Source organism: Tursiops truncatus, chromosome 6 (assembly GCF_011762595.2).
Source record: "Tursiops truncatus isolate mTurTru1 chromosome 6, mTurTru1.mat.Y, whole genome shotgun sequence".
Classification (NCBI taxonomy): domain Eukaryota; kingdom Metazoa; phylum Chordata; class Mammalia; order Artiodactyla; family Delphinidae; genus Tursiops; species Tursiops truncatus.
In genome coordinates, this window is record NC_047039.1 from 102,685,721 (window position 1) to 102,710,955 (window position 25,235).

General features: G+C 56.5%; 1 protein-coding gene across 14 annotated transcripts in view; it reads left to right on the plus strand.

Annotated features, from left to right (window-relative positions):
* The window catches only part of DAB2IP (DAB2 interacting protein), a 194,313-nt gene that overhangs the window by 98,650 nt on the left and 70,428 nt on the right, over positions 1 to 25,235 (plus strand). For 13 of the 14 annotated variants that reach the window (XR_012332659.1, XM_073806523.1, XM_073806521.1 and 10 more), the window contains one exon: positions 12,499 to 12,653. The exons of the other annotated variant lie outside the window; for it this stretch is intronic. Coding sequence is in view for 11 of the 13 variants with exons in the window: in XM_073806523.1 (XP_073662624.1) it covers positions 12,499 to 12,653 (155 nt within the window). In the remaining 2 variants the exon portion in view is untranslated. The remainder of the gene's footprint in view (positions 1 to 12,498; positions 12,654 to 25,235) is intronic. 14 annotated transcript variants of the gene reach the window in all.

Below are 25,235 nucleotides of genomic sequence, written 5' to 3' on the forward strand. Positions count from 1 at the left end.
TATCCGTTGGAAGTTGGAGTCACGGTGGAATGTCAGGCTCTGTGACTGGCAGGTGGGATACTGTTTGGGGGTCTTTCTTCCTCTTTTCACACCTCCCTGGGTCCTGGGGATACAGTACTGGCTCTTCTCATAGGTCTACCTGGGATGGGGCAGGATTTGAATCTTAGCCCCATGGCTCCCCTCTGTGGGATCCCTCAGGCAAGGTCCTCAACTCTGAGCCTCTCTTTTTCCCATCTGTAAATGGGCACAGGAGTCCCTCGCTCACAGGGCGGCTGTGAGGGCTCAGTGCCTGGCATTCAGCCAGTGTTCACGCCCTGCCCCTCTTTCTGGTGGACAGGGCTCACCCTACCCCACCCTTTCCCCAGAGCCTCGGGTCCTCCCTACCGCACCCCTCCTCCTGCTGCCCCAAATGACATTGCCCCTGACAGAGCTTCTAGGGCTTGGCTCTGATACCAGAAGGCCTAGAGGGGGTGAAGGGATCCCTAAGAGACCAGAGACCAAGTTCCCAGGTGGTGAGTACAGATGGAGGTTGGAGGTGTCCGTGCAGGGTGGTTTCTGCCCAGGTGGGGGCAGCAGAGGGCAGCAAGTGACTGCCTGGGCGGCAGCTCCCAGAGGAGAGTGGAGATCCCAGGGGTTTGTGTGCCCCCCACCCCGACCTTGGGGCCATGGGGGTCCAGCTACACAGGCTGCAGAGCCCACTGCCGGGTAGAGGGAACAGCTCACATCAGGAGCGCCTGTAGGCCGCTGGGCCTGGCACTGTTGGCTGAGCTGACTGGGACGGGTTGACCAGGGAGCTGGGGGACCTCTGAAAGGGGACCCTCATCAGGGACATGGAGGGGGGCAAGATCTGGAGCCGAGGCAGCCTTCCAGCAGGAGGAAGGGGGTTGAGGGGCCCAGTGTGTAGGCTGGCACTGTCTCTGCACCGCGGTCGCCAGGCTGGACCAATAGACCCTCCATCACGGTTGTCCTCTGACGAAGTCTGGCTGACCTGGGTTCGAATCCAGGCTCTGCCAGCTCCTTGCTGTCTGCATGAGGGCACAAGGAGGCAGGGGTGGGGCAGTCATAAAACCTGTTTTACACAGTCCGCTGGGTCAGGCCCTCTCCTGAGCCCTCACTGGGTAGCATCTCATGATACCATGAGGCAGATAACACAAATCCCACTTTGTTAAAAGTGAAAAAACCAAGGCAGACGGAGAGTGAAGAACTTGCTGAAGCTCACTCAGCTCGAGAGCCTAGATAGTGAAGGTCTCACAGAGCCTGGCCCACAACACGCAGCTCAGTCTCTGCCGGCCAGTGTTGTTATTCTTTCCATTTTATAGATGAGAACACTGAGGCCCTGAGAGGGGAGGTTGTTCCAGGCCACACAGCCAATCGGGGACAGAGCTGGCACTCCGCCTCATCTTGTTCTGCCCCTGCCTTCAGCTGGCCTGGCCCTCACAGGTCAGAAGCTGCCTGTGCAGGGCAGACACCCTGCGTGGGAGGGACCTGCTTCCCTCTTCCCACCCCACCCTGTGTGGCCCCTGTAGGCCTTCCCCTCTCCTAGGGGACCCAGGAAACTGGGTGTGAGGGGCAGGGCTCAGAGGCCTTTGTTCCCACCCCACCCCCATATGAAAATGCAGTGATAGCCTCTATCACATCCAGTGGCATTTGGGTTGGGTCGCGGACATAATTACATCCGAATCGTCGGGTGGGAATTGTTTCCAAAGCCAGGAGGCCCTCTTTGGAGGCGGCAGCAATGGCATCTGTTTCCGACACAAGGCCCTGCGTGGGGATGAGTAACTTTTCTCATGGAATTGCTTAAAGACCATCTAAAATGAGCCATGATTGTTACTGCCCCGCTCCGGTGCCTTCGATGGCTGCCAGGGAGTGGAATCCAGCTCCCCTGCTGGCATCGAGGCCCCCAGGCCTGTCCCGGCATCCGTATAGGCTGGTCCTTCTGCCCACACTTCCTCCCCATTTCCGTTCCTCGAGAGCTCCTTCCCTCCCCTGTGCTCCGCCACAGACGCCTGCAGACTTCCCCTCCCCACAGGCTCCAGAACTTAGACGCTGTGACTTAACCAGACGTGGTGACTTTCTCAAGGTGACTGTTTCTGATTTCTCTGAGCCCCAGGCACTGGGGCAGGGCCTCACCTGTCGCAGGCACCCGAGGGGTTTGTGGGGTGAAGGTATGTGAGAGACGCAGGGAGTGAATACATCCAGTGAGTGAGGGCGGGGTGAGGAGAGGCGGTGTGTTTCCACCTCCTTCCTCTTGAGAGCCCACTGCATCTCTGAGGCGGAGTGGGCACCCCCGTGGGAGGAGGTCAGCACAAGTCACCCAGACCACCGCTGTCTTGCCTTGAAATTGACCTTGCCTCCACCCCATGATCCCTCAGGGGCAGGACGCCCAGGTGAGCCTGGCTTGCAGACGGTAAATCAACCCAGGAGGAGAAATAGCCTATAAAATCCTCTCCCCAAACGGTGCGTTTTGTATCCTGCAGTGAAAAGGGCTTTTAAGAGCACTGCTCACTCAGGTGGATTTATGGAGCTGCCGCCCACCTCTCCCCTCTCCCTGCCGCTAGCGTTCACTGGTCTCTGGGGCTGGAGCACCCTGGGGTCCTGGTGTTCCCTGGTGGCTCCTGGTCCAGGGAGAGATGGGATAGCTCCTCTTCCCCGCCTTGATGCTCTGGGGCTATCCCCGCCCAGCTAAGTGCCTGGGAGGGCAGGGTGGCGCAGTCTGACCCAGCAGAAGCTCCCTGTGGCCCAGCACAGGGCCTGAAGTCCCACCGTTAGCACCCTTCCTTCAGGCAAGCTTTTGTCTCCAGAAGGTCCCCTTGTTGTCACCGGCAAATGGGTCACCAAGGAGGGGAAGGATGGCATGCCCAAGCTGGAAAGGGAGTTAGAGATCATCTAGACCAATCCTCTCATTGTACGGATGGGGAAACTGAGTCACAGAGAGGCTAAGGTGCTTGCTCACAGCCTCATAGTGCAGTAGTGGAATTATGGAAGGTCTTGGGCTCTGGTGCAGACCACCTGGGTTGAACCCAGCTCTGCCACTTCCTGGCTGTGTGGCCTTGTGCAAGTAGCTTAATGTCTCTGAACCTCCATTTTCTCCTCTGCACATTGGGTTCTGAGAATTTAACAAGGTTAAGTCATGTAAAGCTCTAATCCAGTGCCTGAAGCTTAGACAGAGCTTAATAAATACATCTGGCTTGCTCTTATTAACGCGTTGGAATAGTTCTCATTATTATTAATAGCAGAGCTAGGTTTTGAACCCAGATTTCTTGAGTCTATGCATGGTTTTCTTGCCACTCCTGCCAGGCAGCCTCTGGTGAGAGTGTTCGTTCACGCAGAGTGCACAGAGCATAGGACAGGGTTGTTCTGATGGGGGATAAGCAGTGAGTCACCCTGGGAAGACTGGCCTGGTGCCGGGGCCTCAGTGACAGGGCCTGGAGGGAGGCAGAAGGAGACAGTAAGAGCCTGCTGCAGGGGTGTGGCTCCCTGATGGAGTTGGTTTTCCCCCAGCCATGTGGCCCTCATGCTGGACTCCCTGCCCCGAGGTCAGGACTGGCTGAGGGCTTAAAGAGCTGATGAAGTGTGTGTGCCCATCCTAACCTCTGGGGTGGGCTTCCGAGGTAAGGCAAGCATTGGCCAGCCAGAGGATTGTTGGGAGTGAGTCACTCCCTGGCTGCTCTGGGTTATCACATCCCTGCTCGAGACCTTAGGAATGAGTGTCTGATTTCTGTTAACTGATGCCACTCAGTCCTGGGCACTGGCAGGTACCAGGAGGGTCTCTCTGTTGTCCTCATTTCCCCCTCCCACCTTCACGCCCCCACCTGCTTCCCAACTGCGTGACCCCTCCTCCCTCCTCTAGACTCTCAGGGTTACTAATGGGCCCCCTTGACCTGCGTGTCCTCTGCTTTGGGGAGGGGGTTGTATGTCCCGTGTCATGAGCCTGGGCTCGGGTGTGTAACTTGGAGCTCGGTGGGACCTGTGATCACTCCGGGGCCCTCCAGGTCAGCCAGACCCGCTGCTGTCCTACCTCTTCAATCTTTGCCTGTGCTGTGATTCTGCCTGGAATATCCCTGTACGGCTGCCCTGCCCCACATGATCTCAGCAAGCCCACCTGCTGCCTCACCTTCAGTGTTTCTATTATGCCTTCAAAAGCTGCCTCCTCCAGCAAGTCCACCCAGATTGACCCCAAGTGGAATCCCTTAAAAGGCCTCCCAGAGCACATTCTCTGCCTTTCTCCTTTTTCTTTTTTCTTTGTTTATTCATTTAGGAAGTATTTACGGAATGCCTGCCAGGTGTCCAGCACTGGAGACCCAGGCCGCAATGGCCCCCACAGTCCTGTGGGGGAGGAAGGCATGAAACAAATGCATGTACAACTACAACTGTGATCGGTCTGCAGGGAGATATGGCCCAATCCGAGGGCATCTGGGAGGCCCCTGAGGAGAAGACTGAAGAGAGACTAAAGGGTGTGCAGGGCCCGCCGGGCAAAGGGGGACTCTGTTCTAGGCAGCGGCAGTAGCCTGGGCCAAGGCCCTGTGGCAGGAGGAGCTGGCAGTTCCAAAGTGCCGCTGAAGCCACTGGGGCTGGAGCCCAGGAGGGAGATCATGAGGGGCCTTAGGCCTCGCCAAGGAGCTAGGCCTTCATCCCAGGAGCCCAGGGGTGGAGCTGGTCCACGGCAGGGTCTCGTCTGGTTTTCCAAGTGTCCCTCTGGATGCTCTCGGAGAACGAACAGGGAAGGGTGACAGGGTTGGGGACAGCCAAAGCAGCGAGGCGGCTCCCACAGGTGCCTCGGAACGGCCTGGGCCGCCTCTCCAGCTGGACCACGGGACCCCTGAAGGCAGAGAGCTAGCGCTTCTTGGGGCTCAGCACATGGCGAGGCTCAGGAAACACGCCCTGCGTGAGCCACTGACCAGCCCCCTTCTCCATCACAGGAGCTTTGGGTCCTAGAAGTTGCTTCTGTAAGCTGCTGCCTTCTGTTTCCTCCTGGCTAATGGCTGGGCCGTCCCCTGGTGACCGAGCAAAGTCTGAGCGATAAAAACAATGACGATGACGGTGATGATGACAGTAGCTAATATTTTTACTGTGTGCCGGGAAATAGGCTAGGTTCTTTCCATGCATGATCTCACTGACTCGTTACTACAGTCTGTGAGGTAGCTACTGTAGTCCCCGTTCTATAGAAGAGGAAACAGGCTCGGACAGTTAGGGCACTGGCCTAAGGCCCACAGTCATTAAGTGGTGGAACCCTCTACTACCATGCCTCTTGGGGGAGGGGGAGGAAAGGTATTTGCATCTTACCCAGGGATTCCTAGACGTCAAGGTAATCCTAGGACCTAAAGAGGTGTGTCAAATGGTGGTGTTTCAGGTGCGGTGATGGGCAGAAGGAGAGATGTTCGGGGCAGGGGTCTCCAGTTCTGGGTAGGGGTGAGGCCCTGCAGAGCAACCTGCCAGGCCTCAAGGCACCCAGAAACCACACATTTAGGGAGCTGTGAAGACAGTTTTCAGGGTGTGAGAGAAGCAAGTGTGTCGTCCTCAGAGACTGGCACAAAGTGAGGCCCTGCGTGCGGAGCAGGTGTGGCGGCAGCAACATGGAGCCGTTTTCTCCCCCGCGGCCCAAGATGTGGGCTTGTGGGTCTTTGAGCTTACCCGGCCACTCTCCCTTCCTGCCGTGGCTGCGAACGTGAGCGCGTGTGGGCCGGTGTGTCTGGCCTGGGTGTCAGCGTAACTCTGTGGGTACCTGATGACCGTTGAATATATGTGTAAATCTGTGAGCCTGTCTCAGTCTATTTGTATGTTTATCTGTGGGTTTCATGGTTGTGTATGTGTGTATTTGTGTGTGCGCTGGTCAGTGTGCACCTGTGTGTTTAGGTGTGTGTATCTGGTGGTGCTAGGGAGACCTGTTATGTTTATACACGCATTTCTTTGTGGCCATGTCCCTCCCCCACATGTGCCCCATCCATGTCCTTGAACCTGGGTGTGTTTCTCTCCCTGGGTACTTCTCCATGTGAATATGTGTGGGTGTAGCTATCCGGGCAATATTTTAATGCAAGAGTGATCCTTGAGTGTCAGGCTTCAGCCCCCTCCCTCACGGCCAGTGAGTTGGTTCTCTTTGTGTGATCTGAGGAGTCCGGCTACCTTCTCCGGGTAAGGTGGAGTGTGGAGGTCTTATGTTCAAAGGAGCGCCGTCATGGGCTTAGTGAGGGTTCTGTGCACTTAGGGTGGCCTGTGAGTAGGTGGCCACTGGGAAGGCACCAACTTGATCCTGGCTTAAAATTCCTCCCACCTTTCACCTGTCACAGTGTCTGACATTCCACCGTTACTGAGTTATTTCCCAACTGGGACCCGCTTTGGTGGTGTGTAGCTCCCAGGGGAGGAGGCCAGGGAGGCCTGGCAGCTTGCTGAGGGTAGAGCCCCAGGATAGGGGAAGAGGGCAGGAGGAGTTGTGCATCTGAAGGACTCGAGCAAAGCCCCAGAAATTGCTGGTACTGTTAGTGCCATGCGTGGGAGAGCCCAGCTGTGAAAGGCAGCTGCTCTAGCTTTAGAGAATCATCAAATACCAGCACTGGAAAGGAGCTTGGTGATCACCCAACCCAGGCCCTCAGAGTACAGATGGGAAGACTGAGGCCTGGAAAGAGGAAACATGGGGAGCCTGGGAGGTTCTGGAAGCATTCTGGCATTGCAAAGAGCACCGGGCAAGGAGAAAGGGGACCTAGGATCTGCCATGGGTCTGCCGCTGCCCTGCTCAGTGACTCTGGGGAAGTCCCCCTGCCCTCTGGGCCTCGGGTGCCTTATCTGTATCATGCGGGCATTGGCCTGGCTGCCGGCTCTGGGCACTCCCAGCTCTCACGCTGCTATCTTAGAATAACATAGGACTCCTCACCATCTCCAGCCCCTTCCTGGAGCCTCTGCCAGGGTGGAGTGAGGTGTCCCTACCAGCCTGCCAAGGTGTCAGGTCTTCCCGCCAGCCTCTGAGCCCGGCAGCTCTCCTCTCCTGGGGCTGAGAGAGGCGGTGATATCTGGAGGGGATCTTCCCCCCCCTTTCCTGTTTATTTAGGTGTGCTTTTGGCATTTGCACAGAGCCTCAGAAAGAAATTGAGAGACACGCCTGTTAAAAGAGCCTCCTTCTTGGAAGGGTATCTGTTTGGGTGCAGGCCTTAGAAACGGCCGCCAAGGAGAAGCTGGTCCGGGGCCGAGGGAGGGCCACGGGGTTCTACCTTCACCCTGAGCACTGTCGCAGGTCAGGCCCACCCACCCGTCTGCAGTGACCCAGAGTTGGTTTGTTAAAAGGGAGAAGGTGATGAAAGCAGAATCGAGGGTGCAGAACCAAACAGATGATGGGGTCGGGGCTGGTAGAGCACCTACTATGTGCCTTGCTTGGTGCCGAGTGCTTTACACTCAGGTGAGAAGGTGGTCTCACTCAGGTGAGACCAGTGGTGACACGTGACTCCCAGGTGCCCAAGTGGTGTTGCTGGAATACAGGCCCATGGCCCCCCAAATGCTGCCTCCTGGATGGGGAGTGATGCATACGTGAGGATGGGACTGGGCAAGTCTCCCCTCCCTGAGCCGCCAGGTCCTCACCTGTGAGCCCCAGGTGACAGCCCTGCACTCAGGGAGAAGCCCACCTTCCCTTCTTTCTTCTCTCCCCCAGGCCCAGCATGGTACCTGGGGCATGGGGAGGAGGGGCTGAACAGTCACTTCCGTTCTGGCCTTTGACACGTGTGTGTGTGTGTGTGTGTGTGTGTAGCGTGTGTGCATGTGTAAGAGGATCCCTGCCCTGCCTGCTCAGGGGCTAGAACTCTCCTGGTTACAGTCCCAGCTCTACCACAGTCCCAGCTTACATTCTCTGAGCCTCTGTCTCCCCACTTGAAAACCACAAACATCTTTCTGAAGCACATGTCCTCACGAGGATTCCTGATAAGAGGCATCGGGTCCTCCTAGGCAACCCCTCTGCTCGGGCTCCGGATGTGTTCCGTGAGTGCCCCGGGCAGAGCGACCTGGCAGAGCAGGAGCCTGGAAATTGGTAATTTATCAGCATCGTCATCACATGGAATGGATTGAAATGGTGAATGGAGAAATCACGAGTCTGGAATTCTGAAAGGCCTTTGAGAAAGCTTCCCAGCACTTCCTGGAGACCGGGGTCAGCGTGGGGGCAGAGAATAGGGATGGGGGAGCAGCCGACAACTCGGGTCCTGCAAGCCAGAGACCCCATGGGCCTCTGTCCTCCGCTCGGGACTTTTCTTGCACTTTGGTCATTGACATGGATGGAAGCCCAAGGGGCTTGGACCATTGACATGGATTAGCTGGGAGGGAGGACATCTGCACGGGCAGTGAGCTGTCACGGACGTGGGCAGAGGCTACAAGGGCTGTCCACACCCTGTCACCAAAGGGCTGGGGGTGGTGACACCAGGCAGCAGCCTCGTGCAAAAGTCCCTGGGGCCTTAGTTGACCTAAGCACAGTGGCACAGCTGCCTGAGAAGCGCAGGGGAATGGGGCTGTGTTAGCAGAGACACAGCGCGCCATCTGGGGAGGGGGCAGGCTTGTTCCCCGCGGACTGTGCAGGCGCCTTGCTGAGCTTTAGCCATCAGACCCGGCGCCAGTGAATGAAGGCGGAGGCCTCCACCTGTGCGGCTCCACCCGCCCGAGCACTTTGAACCTCCGGAGTCTCTGGGAGGTTGCTTTAGAAGAGAAGTGCTTGTTTAAAAGAGTTCAAAACTACCAAACCGAGTGATATTCTGTGGCTCCAGGATAATTTTTGCAAGCACATTCATTCATTCACTAGGCATGACACCAGCCCTGTCCCCACCGCCACTTTGCTTTCAAGCTCCTCCGAGAGCCCAGACAGACTCCCACCTGTGGTGGTCACATACCTCCTTGGGGCAAAAATTGGTGGCTATATCGGAGCCAACCTCGGTAATAATAATAATAAAGCTGGCAACTACTGTGTTTAGTTGCTTAGTATTTACCGTTTTACTGGGGATAGCCTACCTCATTTAATCCTTCCCACAACCCTATAGAGAAGGTATCATCCTTAACCCATTTTACAGATAGGGACACTGAGGCTCAGAGAGGTCCAGTAATTTTCCCACAGTTTATCTGAACTAAGATTTGAACACAAGCAGTGTGAGAGGACTTCAGCTGGCCTGAGGAGTGTGATCAGCTGGGCTGGAGTATGTAGTCAGGGCCTCCTGGAGAAGGTGGATAAAGTCAGGCCCTGGGGGTGTGGAAGGGGAGGGGATCCAGGGCTTTGTCTGTCCTACTTAATCCTCACTGCAGCCCCCACCCAGTTCACAGAGAGGTGAGGGACCTTGCCTACCGTCTCACCGCCAGGGGTCTATGGAGCTGGATTTGAGCCCCATTTGTTTGCCTCTGGCTCCCAGCTCTCAGCCACTGGGCTGTCAGTGGGGTCCACGGCAGTGAGCCTCGAGAGCCCTGTTTTACTGAAAGAAGGGACGTCATTTGCCCACTGCCCCTCACTAAAGGTCGACTTGGGTCTAGAACAAGATTTTCTGACTTGAAGGCCAGTCATTCCCTCTTCCTGAGTTCAGGGCTGCAGCTGCCTCCAGAAATCATGTCCTGGGACCTGCCTGTGAAGGGACAGGAGAAAAGGCTCGTCTCCCTTCATCCAGGGCTGGGCGAGGAGCCACCCTTGTCCCTTTACCCCAAGAAGGAGGTCAGTAAGCAAGCTGTGAGGCTAAGCAGGGCAGGGAACTGGAGTCTGGGGTCTTTGATTAACCTTGCCGTGTGACCTTGGGAAAGACCTTCCCCTGTCTGGGCATTATTCACCCTTGTAATACAGTCTTTTGGATCTGAGTCCCCTTCCAGCTGTGGCTTTCTGGAATAATGAGCGTTTGTTAAGCCTGCCATATATAGAGCCCTGAGCTGGGTCCTCTGGGGGACATAAGGTCCTCCATGGTGGATATGTGTGGTGAGGTGGGGGACAGGTGAGCTCCCTGTCCTTTTGTTATTCTGTACACTGCTCACTTCATAGTGTTCATGTCAGTCTTGGTCACTATGCCTAGCACATGGTAGGCTCTTGACAAACGGTGAATGAATGATATTATAGAGAGTCTGAGTCCCCAAGGTCATGGTCAGTTTGGGGAGGTACATTCAGAGTAGGCTTCAAGGATGCTTACAGGTAATGCTTATCAGAGGAGCATTAAGTGTAGCCTTGATGGTGGGAGTGGGGAAGACGAAGGGATACTGTCCCACTCAACCTCTTAGAAGGAAGAAAACTTTTTTTTTAAACTCAGGATTAGGATAAAGCTGTCCATATTGCTACATAATGAGCTCCGTAAATTGTGAAACCTGCTTTGTGGTTCTTTGTACCACAAGAGTGTAAAAAATTGTGAAATTTTAATCAGTGTAGAAAATAAAAACCAATAAAAAGTACAAGCCCATTGGGGGAACTTGCTTGACAACCACACCTGCGAGAGAAGAACCCATCCAAGTTAGCCAGGCGCATCCCTCCTCCCCCAACAGCTGCCAAGAGGCCAAGGTTGGGAGAGCCCAGAGCTTATTCAAGGGTGCAGGTCCCTGCCTTCATGCTGTGTCTCCCAGAGAGCCTGCTGTCCCCCTGGCCCACCACCATTTGTGGTCCCTCTGCATTAGGCCTCGTCCTGTCTGTGGGTCACCACTCTGGAAGAGGGTCCCTCCTGTAGTCCCTAACCCCTAAGAGATAATTGTTAAACTGCAACTGATTAGAGTAACACCAAGCTGTAGAGGTGAGAGGCATTTGGATTCCACTGCCTGGGAAGGCCTGAAGAAGGGCCTTGAAGGATGTGCAGAATTCTGACAGGTGGCCACAGGGATAAGCCTTCTATGGATGGGCGAGATTGAGGGGGAGGAAAAAGTAGGGGCAGAAAGATGGGAAAAGGGAAAGCTTGAAGAGGGTGGGCAGAAGAGGGGGGTCCTATGGGAAAAGCTCTGACATTAGGCAGGTCTGAGAGCTGTGTGTCCTTGCAAGGTTTCTTCATTTGCAGAAAGGGATGTTTTTCTGTCATTTCTGTTTGTGTGGGTGACATGAGATGATGGGTACAACCAACATTTGCTCTCATCAGTCTTGGGTGCCAGGGCCATAGAGATGGACAGATCCAGTAAGGGCGTAGACTAGAGCAAATGTCCAACTCTCCCCCCAGAGCAGAGAGGGCCACCAAGCCTACCCTTTATTGTGTGACGGATGAAATATGGTGTTCAGATTGTGAACGACATTAACTCTAAAATGAGTTAATATCTCATTCCCTTCTATCCTTATATCACCTGGAATTGAGGCTGGGGTGGGTGAGTCCCCAGAATCCCTCTCCGACAACTCTACCCACAGGGAATCACTCTTCCTGCAGTTTTCCTCTCCCTCCAACTGCCTGAGGGTACCAAGTCCAGAACACCCCAGGCTGTGGCCCCTTGAGCCCCCAAATCTACCCCAGGGTAGACTGGTTCAACCTGCTGTACTGAACGCTGTCTCCTCCCTGTCTCTTCCATTAGACCTGGAGCTCTGGGGGCTGGACTCAGCTTAGGTTCCGGTCTCAGAGTCCAGCGCAGTCTGATAGATGCATGAATGGCCTAATGGGGAGGCCCCGCTGAGGTCTGTCATACTCCTCCCGGGAATGGACCCCTACCCGCCATGGGTCATGAATGGGCCAGCAGGCAGCAGTCTCTCTAGGGAAGATCCAGCCTTCCCTCAGACCTGGCTCCAAATCTTGAAGCACGCAGTGGGGGTACTCGGCAAACCCTTCAGCCCCTCGGCCTCTCCTTGAGCTAGATACTAGGTCACCCTGCCCCCAAGGTGGTTGCCCCTGCTGGGGTACAACGGTTCCAGGCAAAGGGCTCCACCCCGAGGGCCTGTGACAGTCACCTGCGAAAGGAAAGACGCACAAGTTAGGGGTCCAGGGTACTACCAGGAGCTGCGCTAGCCGGTCATTCCCCAGAGGACCGGACGCCTGCTCGCAGAGCCTTAGTTTCCCCCATCTGTACTACCCGGGCTGAGAACATCGACCTCGCGGGTGGAGGAAGGCGCTTTGGCAATCCAGGACCGGGAGGGGGGCGTGGACTCCTCCAGGTGGGTGGCGGTGTGTGACCTTGTTACTGTAAGAGTTGAGGAGGCTGCTGCCGCGGTGGCCCCCCGAGGGTCCCCGCCCCTCTGCAGCCCCGCCCCCTCAGCCCCCGGGGGCTTCCCCGCCCCCGCGCCCGGGGGGGCTCGGGCGTCCTCGGTAGCGGCCGGCGCGGCTCGGCTCGGCGTCGCCATGGCAACAGCGGCTTACGGGGCGGGGGCGACGTGGCTGGCTGGCTGGCTGGCTGGCGGCGCGGGGTGGGCTGGGCCGCGCTGCGCGGGCCGGGCCGTCGGCGCTCGGTCGGCGGGCGGGCGGCGCGGGCCGCGAGGTGCAGGGGCCAGCCCGAGCCCGCGCCCGCCCTCGGCCGCACGGCCGCCCGAGCCAGGGCGCGGGTTCCGCGCGGGTCCCGGGCCCGCCGCCGCCGCGCTAACCCCGCCTCCCTTCCCCCCTCTTGTCGCCCCGCGCGCAGGGCTTCCTCAGCCGCCGCCTCAAGGGCTCCATCAAGCGCACCAAGAGCCAGCCCAAGCTGGACCGCAACCACAGCTTCCGCCACATCCTGCCGGGGTTCCGGAGCGCCGCCGCCGCCGCCGCCGCCGCCTCCGCCTCCGCCGCGGACAATGAGAGGTGAGCCCGCCGTCGCCGCCGGCCCGGCCTCCGCGCGCCGCCGCCCCGGGATGCGCCCCGGAGGGCGCGGGGACAAAGCGAGAGCCGGGCTGGGGCGCGCCGAAAGCGCGAGGGCACCCCACGCCGCCCTCCGGCAACTTGTGGGGCCATCTCGGACGGGGGCGGGGCGCGACGGGAGGACCCTTCTCACTCCCCCAGGGGTGAGGACCGGGCGCCCGAGCCTCGGGGCGAGGCCGGGAGGGAAGTGCCCTCGCCGAGAAGTCCTGCCTCGCCTCGCCGAGGTGGGCATTGTTTCCCGGGCGGTACAGTGCCCGGAGCTGGGGACAGAAGTGGCGCCTCCACCCCAGGATCCATCCCCTGCCTCTGGAGCCCTTGAGTGTCCGATACAAAAGGCATTTCGGCTGGGTTTTGCGGAAACCCAGCGGTGACGAAAAGGGTGAACATCTGGAGGGGAGGAACAGGGGGCTGGGCCGCTTAGGGGGCACATCTGCTGTAAGTAGGGCGCGTGCTCCGCTGGGGGCTGGGGTGAGCAGAGCGGGCAGTGCCTGAGGCCAAGGAATAAGGGCCTCATCCTTTCCAGCCCTGGGCAGCTGCTTCCCTCCCTCACCTCTCCACTCCCAGGGGTGTCTCCTATTCCCTGTTTCCTTTTCCTGGGCAAGCCAGGAGCAGGTGTGGAAATTCCAAGGGGAGGTGGCTTGTGGGGCAGAGGAGGAGAGAGAGGAGGTGGCTCAGCCCGCCAGGAGTCACTGGCAAGGAGCCGGCTTCACCTCGCAAGGGCAAGCCCTCCTGTCCGCTTGCGGGGACACCCGGCAGACACAGCCTCTTGGGGCCCAGGTCCCCCCCTCCTTGAGCCGTGCCAGCCCCAGCACCTTTCTGCTTGGGCACAGCATGGTGGTGGATTCTGGTGCCAGTTAGAACGTGTTCCTGCTCAGCTAAGTGGGGGTGAAAGAAAGAACGGGCAGGCAGCAAGGAACCTTTTCGGCATTCAGCCCCAGCATCTCAGGCCCCTGGCATCTGCCTTCCTTCATAGGGCTGTGCCCCTGTGTATGATTGGTGAGTTGGCACTCCCTGTGAGGGAGGCACAGGTAGAATGAAAATCTCTCTCCCCTCCCCCTTGGTTCCAGCAGGCAGAGGAGTACAAGTTATAGCCCAACTCCTGCCCAAGGTTGAGTGACTGTTTAACTGACCCCTAGCATCTTCCCGAAGAGTACTCTTTCCACTCTCCAGGAGAATTACTAGACCTTTAATTTTCATCAGCCCGGAGCTGCTCTCTCTAATGCATCCTCCCCGCTGCCTGCAGCTGGTTTGCTGCCCCAGCTGCCAAGCCCAGCCCGAGGCAGGACCCTCAGCCTTTTTCTGATGGCCGTGGTGCCCCAGGGGACCAGGCGTGCCCTGGCAGGAAGATTTAGCCAGGCCAGAGCTCAGCGCTGGGTGCAGCCACTGCGTCTTTGAAAATCTCGGTTCCCATCTTTGTTATTGTCTGGGCGGCAGGCCACCCGGTTTGCTGCCTTCCTCCCTCCGCCCGGCCCCTTCCTCTGGCTTTCTTCCCCAGGAACATGCCCTTCTCTGCGCTTTCCTTGGTGGGGGTCAGGACCCTCTGCACCCGCATTCAGGGCCTCGTGTACGTACCCAGTTTTGTGTGCATGTGTGGGTGTCTGGGGAACAGGAGAGACGGCAGGCGGTCCGGCCTCTGAGTGTGCCTGCCCTCCTGGGGGCAGACAGCATGCATGCCATGTTTACCTCCCTCCAGCCGGAAGCCTGCACGGAGATGCCGGCGAGCGCTCGGCTGGCAGCCCTGGCCGGAGGTCAGGGCCCGGCTGAGATGACCTGGAGCAGGTCCTGCCCAGCTTGGCCTCGGGTCAGCTTTGCCACATGCCGGAGGGGCACGGATGGGGTTGGGTAGGGAGTAAGACTACAAGTCTGTTTCTAGAAGCGGTGGTAAATGGTAGCGGTTGGAGCAGAACGTCACTGACAGTGGTGTGGAATTGTCTTATTAATTTTCGATAAACAAAATCTGGCTTGGTGGCTTCTCTGGCCCAGGAAGGGAGCCCAGACTTCCCACGGACAGGCAGAGAGACTGAGTTTGAAGCCCTCCTGTCCAGCCTTGGAGCGGCAGCGGGCTTTACTCGGACTGGGGTCTCCTGGTGTGCTGCTTCGCCGACAAGTAGATTTAGCGGCTGCTGGTGGGATGGCTGGGCAGGTGTTTCCCTGGGGCAGTCCCTGGATTCGCCCTGTTTGGAGCTGAGTGAGTCAAGCCAACTCTGGCGACCCCCACCCCCACCCCCAAGCTCACGGTCAACGCTGGGTGAGTGGAGAGGCGCCTCCCCCCGCTCTGCCGTGGGGTGGTGGTGCTGCTGAAGGCTGGGAAGACAGAACGGCGGCCTTTGGCTTGGCTCATGGGACCCCGCTGGGCTGCCGTGCCTCTCCCTGGGAAGGGGGCAAGTGCAGAGACAGCGGCCTCACTGAGGAGATGGGCACGGGAAGGGGGCTGGGGGCCTCTAGGGTGGCAGATGTGAGCCCCCGTGGCCGCCTCATGGGGAGAAGGAGCACAGGGAACTCGGGGGCGGCCACTTGGGTTCTGACTCTGGATGAATCTGTCTGCTTTATGGCTGCTGAAGCGGCTTTGTTGCATGCTCTCTGTGCTGGGGACGTTATTTTCTTTTTGCGCTGGGATTCTCTCATCTGGGAGCTTTTTTTTTTGTGTGTGCCGGGATTCTCTCCTCTGGATTCTCTCATCCAGTTAGCTCCGTTCTGGGATCTTTCAGCTCCTTGGGAAAGGAGTCTGCCCCAGGTGTGGAGACGCTGAAGTTGGCTGATGCGGGGAGAGGGCTGATGCCTGGTTGTGAGGCTGGGGTCAAGCCAGCCAGGGCTTGGTGGGCACAACTGGGCTCTGGGGTCCCCGAGGGCCACAGGACAGGTTGAGCCTTTGTACTTACTTCTCTGAAAACAGCCTGGGGGAGGTTCCCAGTCGGTCTCCAAGATCACTGGACCCCTCAACGCTCATTTCTCCTTTGGAGGTTTTGGAAATAAGCACCAAGGACAGGTAATCATTTCCCGTGGATGACAGAAATGAATGCCGCTCGGAGGCTTTCCAGGTGAAAGGTGTGCTGGCAAAAGCACTTTTGTTTTGCAGGCTGGAAATGTTCCTGCTTCATTTACAAGACGGTATTAATGTTGGTAAAAGCGATCTCGGATGTGGTGCTTCTGCCTTCCCAGAAGATAATTTCCAAGTCACTCATTTATTTATTAATGTTGCTGAGTACCTAGGAGGGTCAGCTGGCAATACTGTGCTTTCCTCATTTTTTTTTCTCGCTGATACTGTATCTGGGTGACTCTGGCCCTCCACACAGGCGGGCAACCCAGGTGCAGTTACCCAAGGCTGATATGTGTGGAGTGAGAGATTGATTTCCCTTACAGGGAGTATGTGTGTTGCCTGGAGTTCCCACACCTGAAAGTTACTAATGGTAGGATTCCAGGCAGTGTAAGACTAGGGAGGGAGATAATTTGGAAGTGGAGGGAGGGGGCTTTCACCGGGGGCTCACCTGGCCCTGAGTAGGCAGGAATCAATTCTCCCCCTTTGGGTGAGGCATTCCTTGGTGGGAGGAGAGGAAGCTTGATGAGGAACAGGAAAAAATGGAAGACAGAATCTGTTTTCTGTTGACAGTAGGTGCAGGAAGGGCTGGGCACCCAGGCCTGGGTTTTCTCCGCTCTCTCCCTCCCCTGCTGTAGACAGGGAGAGCCTGGTCCTTCTCTGCCTTCCCTTGGGTGATGTTGAGATGATTGGGCATCTTAGTCTCTGCGAATAATGGGAAGTATGTGATCTTTGGATTTGAAGCCAGGCATTCCTGGGGCAAGTCACTTAACCTTTCTGAGCCTCAGTTTGCACATTGGCAAAATGGGTCTGATGATAATAGTGTCGTTGGAAATGATATTAATATATTCAGCATGTGTTTAATAGAAAATGTCTGTCCTGTTCAGTACTGTTTCCTTAGCAACTCACACTGGGTCTTACACGTTTCTTAAATGTTTCTAAAATTTTATTAAATAAGTTATAACACGCGAGAGCGGTTAGACAGGTGTGTTTTAGGTTTTCAGTAAGTGGTAGTTAATATTGGTGGCGAACAGGCCCCTCATCTTGGTAAGCCCCAGTTTTCTCATCTGCAGTGTGGGAATAATAACACGCAATCATGCAGTGTTATTCTGAGTTCGAGAAATAATACTCGATGTTGCTGTCCCTCGTAAGGTGAAAGGGGCTGCACAGAGGATCATTACTACTTTGAATGCAAGAAATAGCCAAGTGGAATGACCCTGGTTCTTGTCTACACCTGGGAAAGCAAACCTCTACTATATGTGTTTTAAAAATTGACTTGTAAAGTTTACTGTTCCATCTGATGTTCAGGCCTTACTTGTTTTTAGTAATTTAGGCATTTAGGTTATGTCTATTTTTTCTTTATTAAAAATGGTGCTGGTATTTAATCCTTGAGTATGCATCATTTATCTACATCTGTGATTGATCTCATGAGGTAAAGTCTTAGAATTACTAGGTCGAAGAATATGAAGAGTTTCAGGTTTTTGATAAAAATGCCTCCCATGGAGAGCCTGTAGTAAGTTACACCCCCCCAGTGATTTTTGAGGGTGCTCACCTGTTTCCTTAGACCTTTAACAACATTGGGTGTCGTCATTAACACAGTCTTCGTCATTTGTATAGGCAGAAAAATGGCATTGCTTTGTTGTTTGCATTTCTTGCTTGTTAGTGATTGAACGCTGTTTTCCTGAGTTTAAGGGCCAGTAGTGCTGCTGCTTTTGAGTCTTGTCTGTTCGTGTCCTTTGCCTTCTGAACGTTCTGGCAAGTCCCTTGCAGGAGTCTTAGTTGCCCTGTTTGGCCTTCCTCAGCTCTGAGAGGCCTCACGTAGGTGGATCTTTGTTAAATGGGTCTCTGTCTTCCAAGCGGTATGGCCGGGAATTCATTAATTACCTGCAAGGAATGCTTCCCAACTCCCCCCTCCCCTGCTCTCCTCGCCATAAGGGAATCAGATTTAATTCTTAATCCGATAATTATCATAAGGAGGCCTGGCGTTTACACAGCACCTTGAAAGGTCTTTCACCATGCAGAATAGGTAGGTGGTGAAGGGACTGTTAGACTCAGGGAAACTGAGGCACATGGTGAAAGGCGTGGTGGTGGGACCCTTACAGAAGCCAGGCCTCATGACCACGTCCCGACCCAGCTGCAGCATTGTACTTGGATCCCCATGGGCACCTTTGGGGCAGGGCTGACTGGAGCCCCACTAACGAGCACATGATTCTGAGCCTCATCTCCAGAGGGAGGGGAAAGCCACAGAACATGACCCAGACTTGGAGAAGAACCAATTTATTTTTGCTTTCTCATTTTTATCGCCCTCCTTTTAGATCTGCAGCTCCCTCGTGTATCTTCCAGAGATCTGAGCTGGGCAATATTTTTAGGAACGGTGGAAATTAGCTAGTGAGAATGTGATCAGCCCCAGCCTGGGGTTTTAAAAGCTAGAGAAGCCTTTTTTTGTACAAGTGTCTGTAGGCATGTGTACCTCCACGAGTGCGTGGTTTTGTATGTCTTACAGGTACGCACCTGCCCTCGTGAAGGTGTGTGCGCGTCGTATATTAAGTGTCCTTGTGCATCTGAGGTGAATAATCGCATGTAAAGCGTTTGGAACAGGGCCTGGCGCTTCATGTAGGGCTGGACCACATGAAGTGGCTGTATTTGTAGGTCGAATATGGACATACGGTTCATTCTAAGCGCTCAATGAGTGCTGGCTACCGTTCTTACTGTGTCTGTTTTCTTATGTGTACGTGTCTACCGGCATGTGCGTGTGTGTTTACATACATCCTGTTTCGCCGTGTGCGTGGCATGTTCTGTGTGTGCGCTCTCACATGTGCGCATCTGTGTGCGTGTGTGCAATTGCTGTCTGGGCGTGTGGCCACTGAGCTGGCCAGTTCTGTGAACAGACCGCCTGCCTTCTTGGGAAGAGCCTCCCAGGGCTCAGCATATCCCCGGGCCATCAGCACAGCCACCCTCTGAATGCCCTCGTGCCTGTAGGTGCCTGCAGAGTGCAGGCCTGGGTGCCAGGCCTGAGGGGTGCTGTGGGTGAGGCCTTGCACATTCTCCCAGAGTAACCCTGCTTATTTCCAGGTCCCATGTCTGAGGATATGCAAATTGACTCTTTAATGGAATTCCTTTGCAAAATATTACTTGAACCAGAAAGTTAATTACCAGGCTCTAATTAATGGCTATTTGAGAGGGCCACAGAAGCGAGCTGGAGATCATAGGGAGACCGAAAAGGCAGGAAGGAAAACACCCAGCTCCCACGGCTGGCGTGTGACTCCTTCGCAGGTGTCAGGGCCCACTTAGCTCCTCCCCCACCCACCCTCCTGTGTGCCTTGGTGCCGGTGAGTGGAAAAGCGCCCCTTGCTAATGCTGGGTCTCCTGGCCGACAGTCCATCTGCCTGCGCCTGCCTGCAAGGGGTGGCTTGGGCCGCATTCCCAGCCTGGGTGGGGTATGCAAGTGGCCGCGCGGAGAGCAAGCCCGGATTGGCGTGAGGCTGTACCACTCCTACCCCACCCTCTGACGCCCCAGAGCAGCCGGGCAACATGCCTGAGGCCTGGGCTATGGACAGGACAGTCACCAGCCACTCTACAGTGAAACTAACCCCTTTGCTTCCCCTCTAGCGGCCCTCGGGCTGCTGCCTATGGGACCCCTCCTCCCAATTCCAGAGTTTGAGGCAGCTTCTCAGAGGACCAGCTCTCCACCAGGGGCGTGCTCTCCCTCATGATCACGGTGCTCAGTGTAGAGTCGCCTGTGATCCTGCCCACCCCCCTCAGAGGACAGGCTGAAAGCCCAGAGGAGATGACTGTGATGGGAATGATGCGGAAGTTGCCCCTCCCAGCTGGGGGCACCAGGAAGGGTGGCCTGTGTTACTGAGGGAATCTCCGTGCTCTGTGGGTGGGCACACGGCATCTCACACATCCTGGGGGGCACAGCCTGGGCGGCCCCCCAGGTCCTGCCTACAGGCCACAGCACAGGCCCCAGCGCGTGCACATGTAAGAACTTTCCTTGGCAACTGGAAGCCAGGTCCCTGTGGAAGCCACCAGTTGTGCACCAGAGGTCCCCTCTGAGCCAGGCGGGTGGTGCGGTGAGGACCCAGGGGAAGGAGAGGGAGACGGGATCCCGCCTGCAGGGTCCCTGGCAGCCTATCTGGGAATACTTTGTGCATTCCTGGGGAAGGTAAGAGGTCACCCCAAGGTTGGAGGTCAAGCCTGATCCTGGGGGTGTGCCAAGAATAGGGTGTTCCCCAGATACCCCCACTCGCATCCGCTCAGGAAGCCTGCGTGCACCTGACCCCTGGGGTTGTCCCCTTGAAGGCCGCGGCTGATGGCGGCCTGGGGCGGGCTGCTGGGAGGCCCGAACACAGCACTTTGTGCTTTGGGGAGGCACTGGGGGTCTGCCTGGTGATTAACTGCCAGGAGGGGAGGGGCCCGAGGGCAGCCTCCAGGACGTCTTTGCATTCTCCCAAAGGCGCCTGAGCAGGGCTTTGTCGCCCCACCTCCTGCCGCTCCTCCTGCTGCCACTTGTACCTGGACTGCCACAGGCCAGGCTGGAGCGCAGGAACCTGCCTCCTGGGCCTGCTGCACTGCTAACTCGGAAGAGCCACAAGTCTGTCTCCCCGTCTCTCCGGGGGGGGTTGGCGGGCCAGGAATTGGCCCAGATAGAAGGTTGGGTTTGCACTTTTCCCCACAGCAGGTGCTCTGAGGGGTGAGTTACTGCTTGTCACGGTGATCTGCTGCCTCCCTTTTCTGGTGGGCAGCCCCCATAGGGGAGCTGAGGGGTCCCGGCTGGCTCTGGCCAGGGCCCAGTTAACCCCGGGACGGTCGCCTGCCTCGGCTAGCCCTGACCTTTCTTTCTCCCAGCCCTTGTTTGCAGGACCTGGTTGTAAAAGAGCACTTCGGGTAGAAATACAGATGCCGCCGTGGTAGCACAGGCTCTAATTTGATGCGACATTGTCCTGGGGAGTTTTCATACTGAGGGCAGTGAGTTAGTGCAGCATCTCCCTGTGCCCACTGACTAAGGGGAAGTTAATTTCATGCTGTCTTGTTGACATTCGCAGTGGAAGCTTCCTGTTGCAGCTGCAGACTGTTAGCATGTGAAGGATGTGTGCGCCCAGCAATTACTGTTTCCTGGCTGGGGAGGAAATTGATTAATAGGTTGTTCACAGCCCCACCCCTCTACTCCTACTACCCTTCTTTCCCCCTTTCCATCTTCCCCAGATTTCATCAGGAAACTCAGTCCCAGAATTGGCTCTGATAAAACCCCACTCTTGTCTTGGATGCTGAAGGCCTGGCCCCTGAGCAGGACTGACCAGCCCACCCCAGGCAGGACCCCTGATAAAATGTAGATTCTTGGGCCCCACCCTAGACCTTCAGAATTAGACTCTGGTGGAGTAATCATGTTTCCCCAAAGTGTGAGAACCACTGCCCAAAGTCTGTTCCTTTTGCAGAGGGCAGGACCGTGTCCCAGATGTATGCCCGCAGCTTGCCTAGGCACTGCTATGTTCTTATTGATTCCTCATAGTAAGAGGGTTTTTTGTTTCTCATTTCACAGATGTAGAAACTGAAACTCCAAGAGGGGAACATGACTGGCCCAAAGTCACACTCGGGGGAACCCCATGCCTAGGCGATCCATTCCCTGGTTGAGACCTAGAATCTTCCCATTAGCATGCCGTGCCCTTTCTTATTAAGGTTGTGATGTCTTTTGAACTAACCTTCCCCCTCCTACAGGAGTGCCAGGAGCACCCCCCGCCTGTGCTTGCCCAGGGCTCCCCGCTGTTAAAAGCACTTTCACACTGGTGCTCTAGATCTCCTAAGGGCGCCTGGAGCAATTAGGGCATTTATGACTATGGTCTGTGTTCTCCAGGCAAGATGGGGGAGGCTCAGAGAGGTGAAGGGGCAGAGTTGGAGTTGGGACTTGTCTCCTAGCTCCAGGTCCAGTGCTTGGCCCACCTGAGCCACTGAGGCCCGTTCCTCTTGCCGACTTCCCAGTTACAGGTGGTTCAGAGAGGTGTAGTCACTCCTCTCTGGGGTCACCAGTATCAAGTGAGTGGCAGTAATGTGATTCAAGCCCAGGTCCACTGAGTCAAAGCCCATAGGACAGGACTAGCCAATGTTTCAGGCCTGGACCAGGTGCGCTTGGCCCCCACCTGGGAGTGGAGCTCTTTAAGCACAGCCTGGAGAGTCTCGGCTCAGGGATGAGAGTGGCTGGCTGTGCAGAGGCCCCTGGGAGAGGCCAGGTGGCCTAGGCTGTATCCCCAACGGAGGAGGCCAGATGCCCGCTGAGATTGGGAGAGAAAGATGGGGGAGGGTGGGGCAGGGGAAATCTGGGCCTGTGGGCCATGGAGCTGGAATTTGAACCCATGACTGCCTTCCAGCCCCATCCCCTGCTCTGCCAGCTGCCGGGAGGTCAGCAGGTGTGCTGGAGTCAGCCACCCGGAGCTCGACTGACTGCTTCTCTTTGAGCCTCAGTTTCTCCATCTCAACAAAGCAAAACAAAGACTAATATCTCAGTGCCCAGAACTCTGGGATTCCTGGAGGGGAGGTACCTAGCACAGGGTAGCGTCCTGTCTTTCCCGGCCTTTGCTGCACCGCCTTCAGGTCGTGAAGTCCCTGGAGGTGACGTGGGCTGGAGCCATGGTAGCAGGTGGGACAGGATGCCTTTCGTCTCTGCACTCTTCATGGCGAGCTTCTCTGAGTGCTGCGATATCACCACCACCCACCAGCCCCTACCCTGCATGGCCACCTTTGATGGGCCGGGCTCCTTTCCTGCATTTTCTCACGTCATCCTTACACCAGCGCTCTGAACGATATTACTCTCCTCACTTTTACAGAGAGGAAAATTGAGGCCCACAGAGACTGAGCCACTTGCCCAAGTCACACGGCTCGTAGGTAGGATCCAAACCCAGGTGGACTGGCTCTATTATCTAAGGCCCTGCCATCAACCCCTATTCTCGTGGTCTCTGTTCCAGATGACCTGCTCAGTCAGTAGTATCATCACTAACTGCCTGCCGTTTACGGAGCATCTGCTGTGTGCCAGGCACTGTGCACCGTCTGTACGTCATCGCTAATCCTCTTGACTGCCCTTGTTTTATCCTCCCTCCATTTTACAGGTGCTGAAACTGGCCTCAGGGGTAAAATCACTTATCGGGGATTACCCTTGTGATGGATTGAGAATCTAGGTCTCTTTGGACTCAAAGCCAAGGCCCTCTCCAGTATGATAGTTAACATGATGGACAGATCCTGTGGGCCAGGCCTGCTCTCAGCCCTTCACAGAGAGGAGCTCACTCCATCCTCACAACAGCCCGCGTGCTGCATTCTGTTGTTATCCCTGGTTTTCAACCAGGAAACATGAATTGCACAGCTGGAATGGCAGAGGTGGGATTCGAGCTCAAGGAGCCTGGCTCCCAAGTCTGTGCTGTTAACTACTGCTCAGTGCTGCCCTCTCCCTGTTTTACAGATGAGAAACGGAGGCTCCGACAGGTAAAAGCCACTTGTCCCTATCCGACAGTAGGTGGGTGGCATAGATGGGGTTTGCACCTAGATGTTTCCAGAGTGTTTTACTGTCTCCCACATGAAAGAACATGACAGCCACCAGAGGGGGCTGGGGGAGCGTCCTGGGGCCACCCCGAGCTCTGAAGGAGGCTACTATGGGTGCCGAAGTCCTGAGGGGGTGTGGGGGTGTGTGGCAGTGGAGGCGGGCCTATCCTCCTGGTCTCAGTGGCTGGGGTCCCCAGGCTGTGAGGGTAGGGCCGGCTCGGGGCCTGCCCCCGCATTGGCAGTTACTCAGTGATTACAAGTGTCCTCCTCCTTGGGCCCCTACCTCTCTTGTCCTCCTGGCAGAGCTAATGAGCCGTGGCTGCATTTGGATCTGTTGACTTACGATCTTGGGTGAGGTGGGGTCGGTGGCAGAGGTCACGGGTGGGCTCACCAGCCTTCCTCCCCAGGTCAGCACGTCGAGGTCACTCGCATCACTGCCCAGGTGGATGAAGGGAAAGCAGTGATGCTGGCGGGCAGGGCCTCCCAGCCCAGCCTTTGCTCCGCACGTGTGGGTAGACAGGTGAGTCTGGCGCCGAGACCTCCGGCTAGACTGGCTGAGGGGGTTGCCGATCGTGCAGCCAGGCTCCCAGCCGACCCAGCCCTCTGTGGACCTGAGATGGTGCTGGGCACCTGCACAATTGCCAGGCCTCGGGGAGGGGGTGGCGGCAGGGCCACGGGCGGGCCTTCTGACCGCCCTGCCAGCCTGCCCGAGGTGGTCGTGTCTAGCTGCCCTGCGCGCGTGAAGTTCACATTTTTGATGATGGCTGTTTATGAGAGTAGTGAAAACCTACACCGCGGGATTTCAGAGTCAAGGGATGATGGACCTGGCAGGGGATTTTGTGAGCAATCTGTCCAGAGTTTATCAAACTCGGTTCCTGGTTCCTGGAGGTGAGACTAGATGTTCTCCTCTGCAGGTGGCATGGGCATCCTCACTCTAGGCCCTGAGAGGTCCTGCAGTAAAGAAACCAGTTTCACCTTGTTTAATCCAGGGTTTCCTGTCCCCCACCCCGAGAGCAGTAGTATTCCGCAGAGCATTCTTGGGTAAACGCTAATCTGAGTTGTTACCTCTCCTTAGAAGCGTACTTTTAAAGACGGAACTTTGGAAGTATTCCATGCCTTTAGGGCCTACAGGAGCAAGCCTTGAATGATGGCATTGCTGGCCTAGCAGTAGCTTTGGGGGTATTTTCTTTTTTTGGAAAAGGCATCCTCAGGTTTTCAGAATCTTTCCTCAAAGCAGCTCCTAGCTCTTCTGTGTGTGGGATGGGGCCTGGCTCTCTGGTCAGAGCCCTCTGTGGGCCCAGAACGTGGGGGGTTTCTTCCGCCTTTCACGGGCTGGGTGGCTCCCTTCTTGTACTCGGCCGCTTGGGCTCTGGGCACCCCCTCCCCCCAGACTCCTGCAGAAGACAGCAGTTGGGCAGAGGCTGCCCACTGATTTGCATAATTGCACTGTTCCCTGAATAATTAATAAAGCTCTGTCCTTGCTGGGAGCAAAGTCTGCACCATTATGGATGGGTTTGCCGGAGCTCTTCCAGGGAGCCCGTGGTTCCGGGATTCGTCGGCCTTGCCTGGCGTGGAGCCCCCCAGAGAGAGGACGGGCACTGGGGTGGAGGGGGTGTGTCCATGCAGCGCCACAGCAGCACTGTGGGCGGGGCCGGGCGTGCCTGCCGCCTTCTTCCAGGATCCACAGATGGGGTCTGGACACACAGGGGATCTGGGATTCTGCAGGCTCCCGCTTCCTGTGGCCCCGCAAACTCTTCCACTCTGAAATATGGTCAACGATTGTGGAGTCTTAGCCCGCTTTCAGGTAGCCTGGACGAGGCCCTGCTGACCCAGAGGGTAAGGGCAGTCATGGTGAATTTTCAGGCAAGAGCAGGGAAGGGGGAGGCATTTATGCTTGAGGCCTTTCTTCTTCTTCAATTCCTCCAAGTTTCTTGGCTTGTTAAGGTCAGGGATAGCCTGAGAGTGAC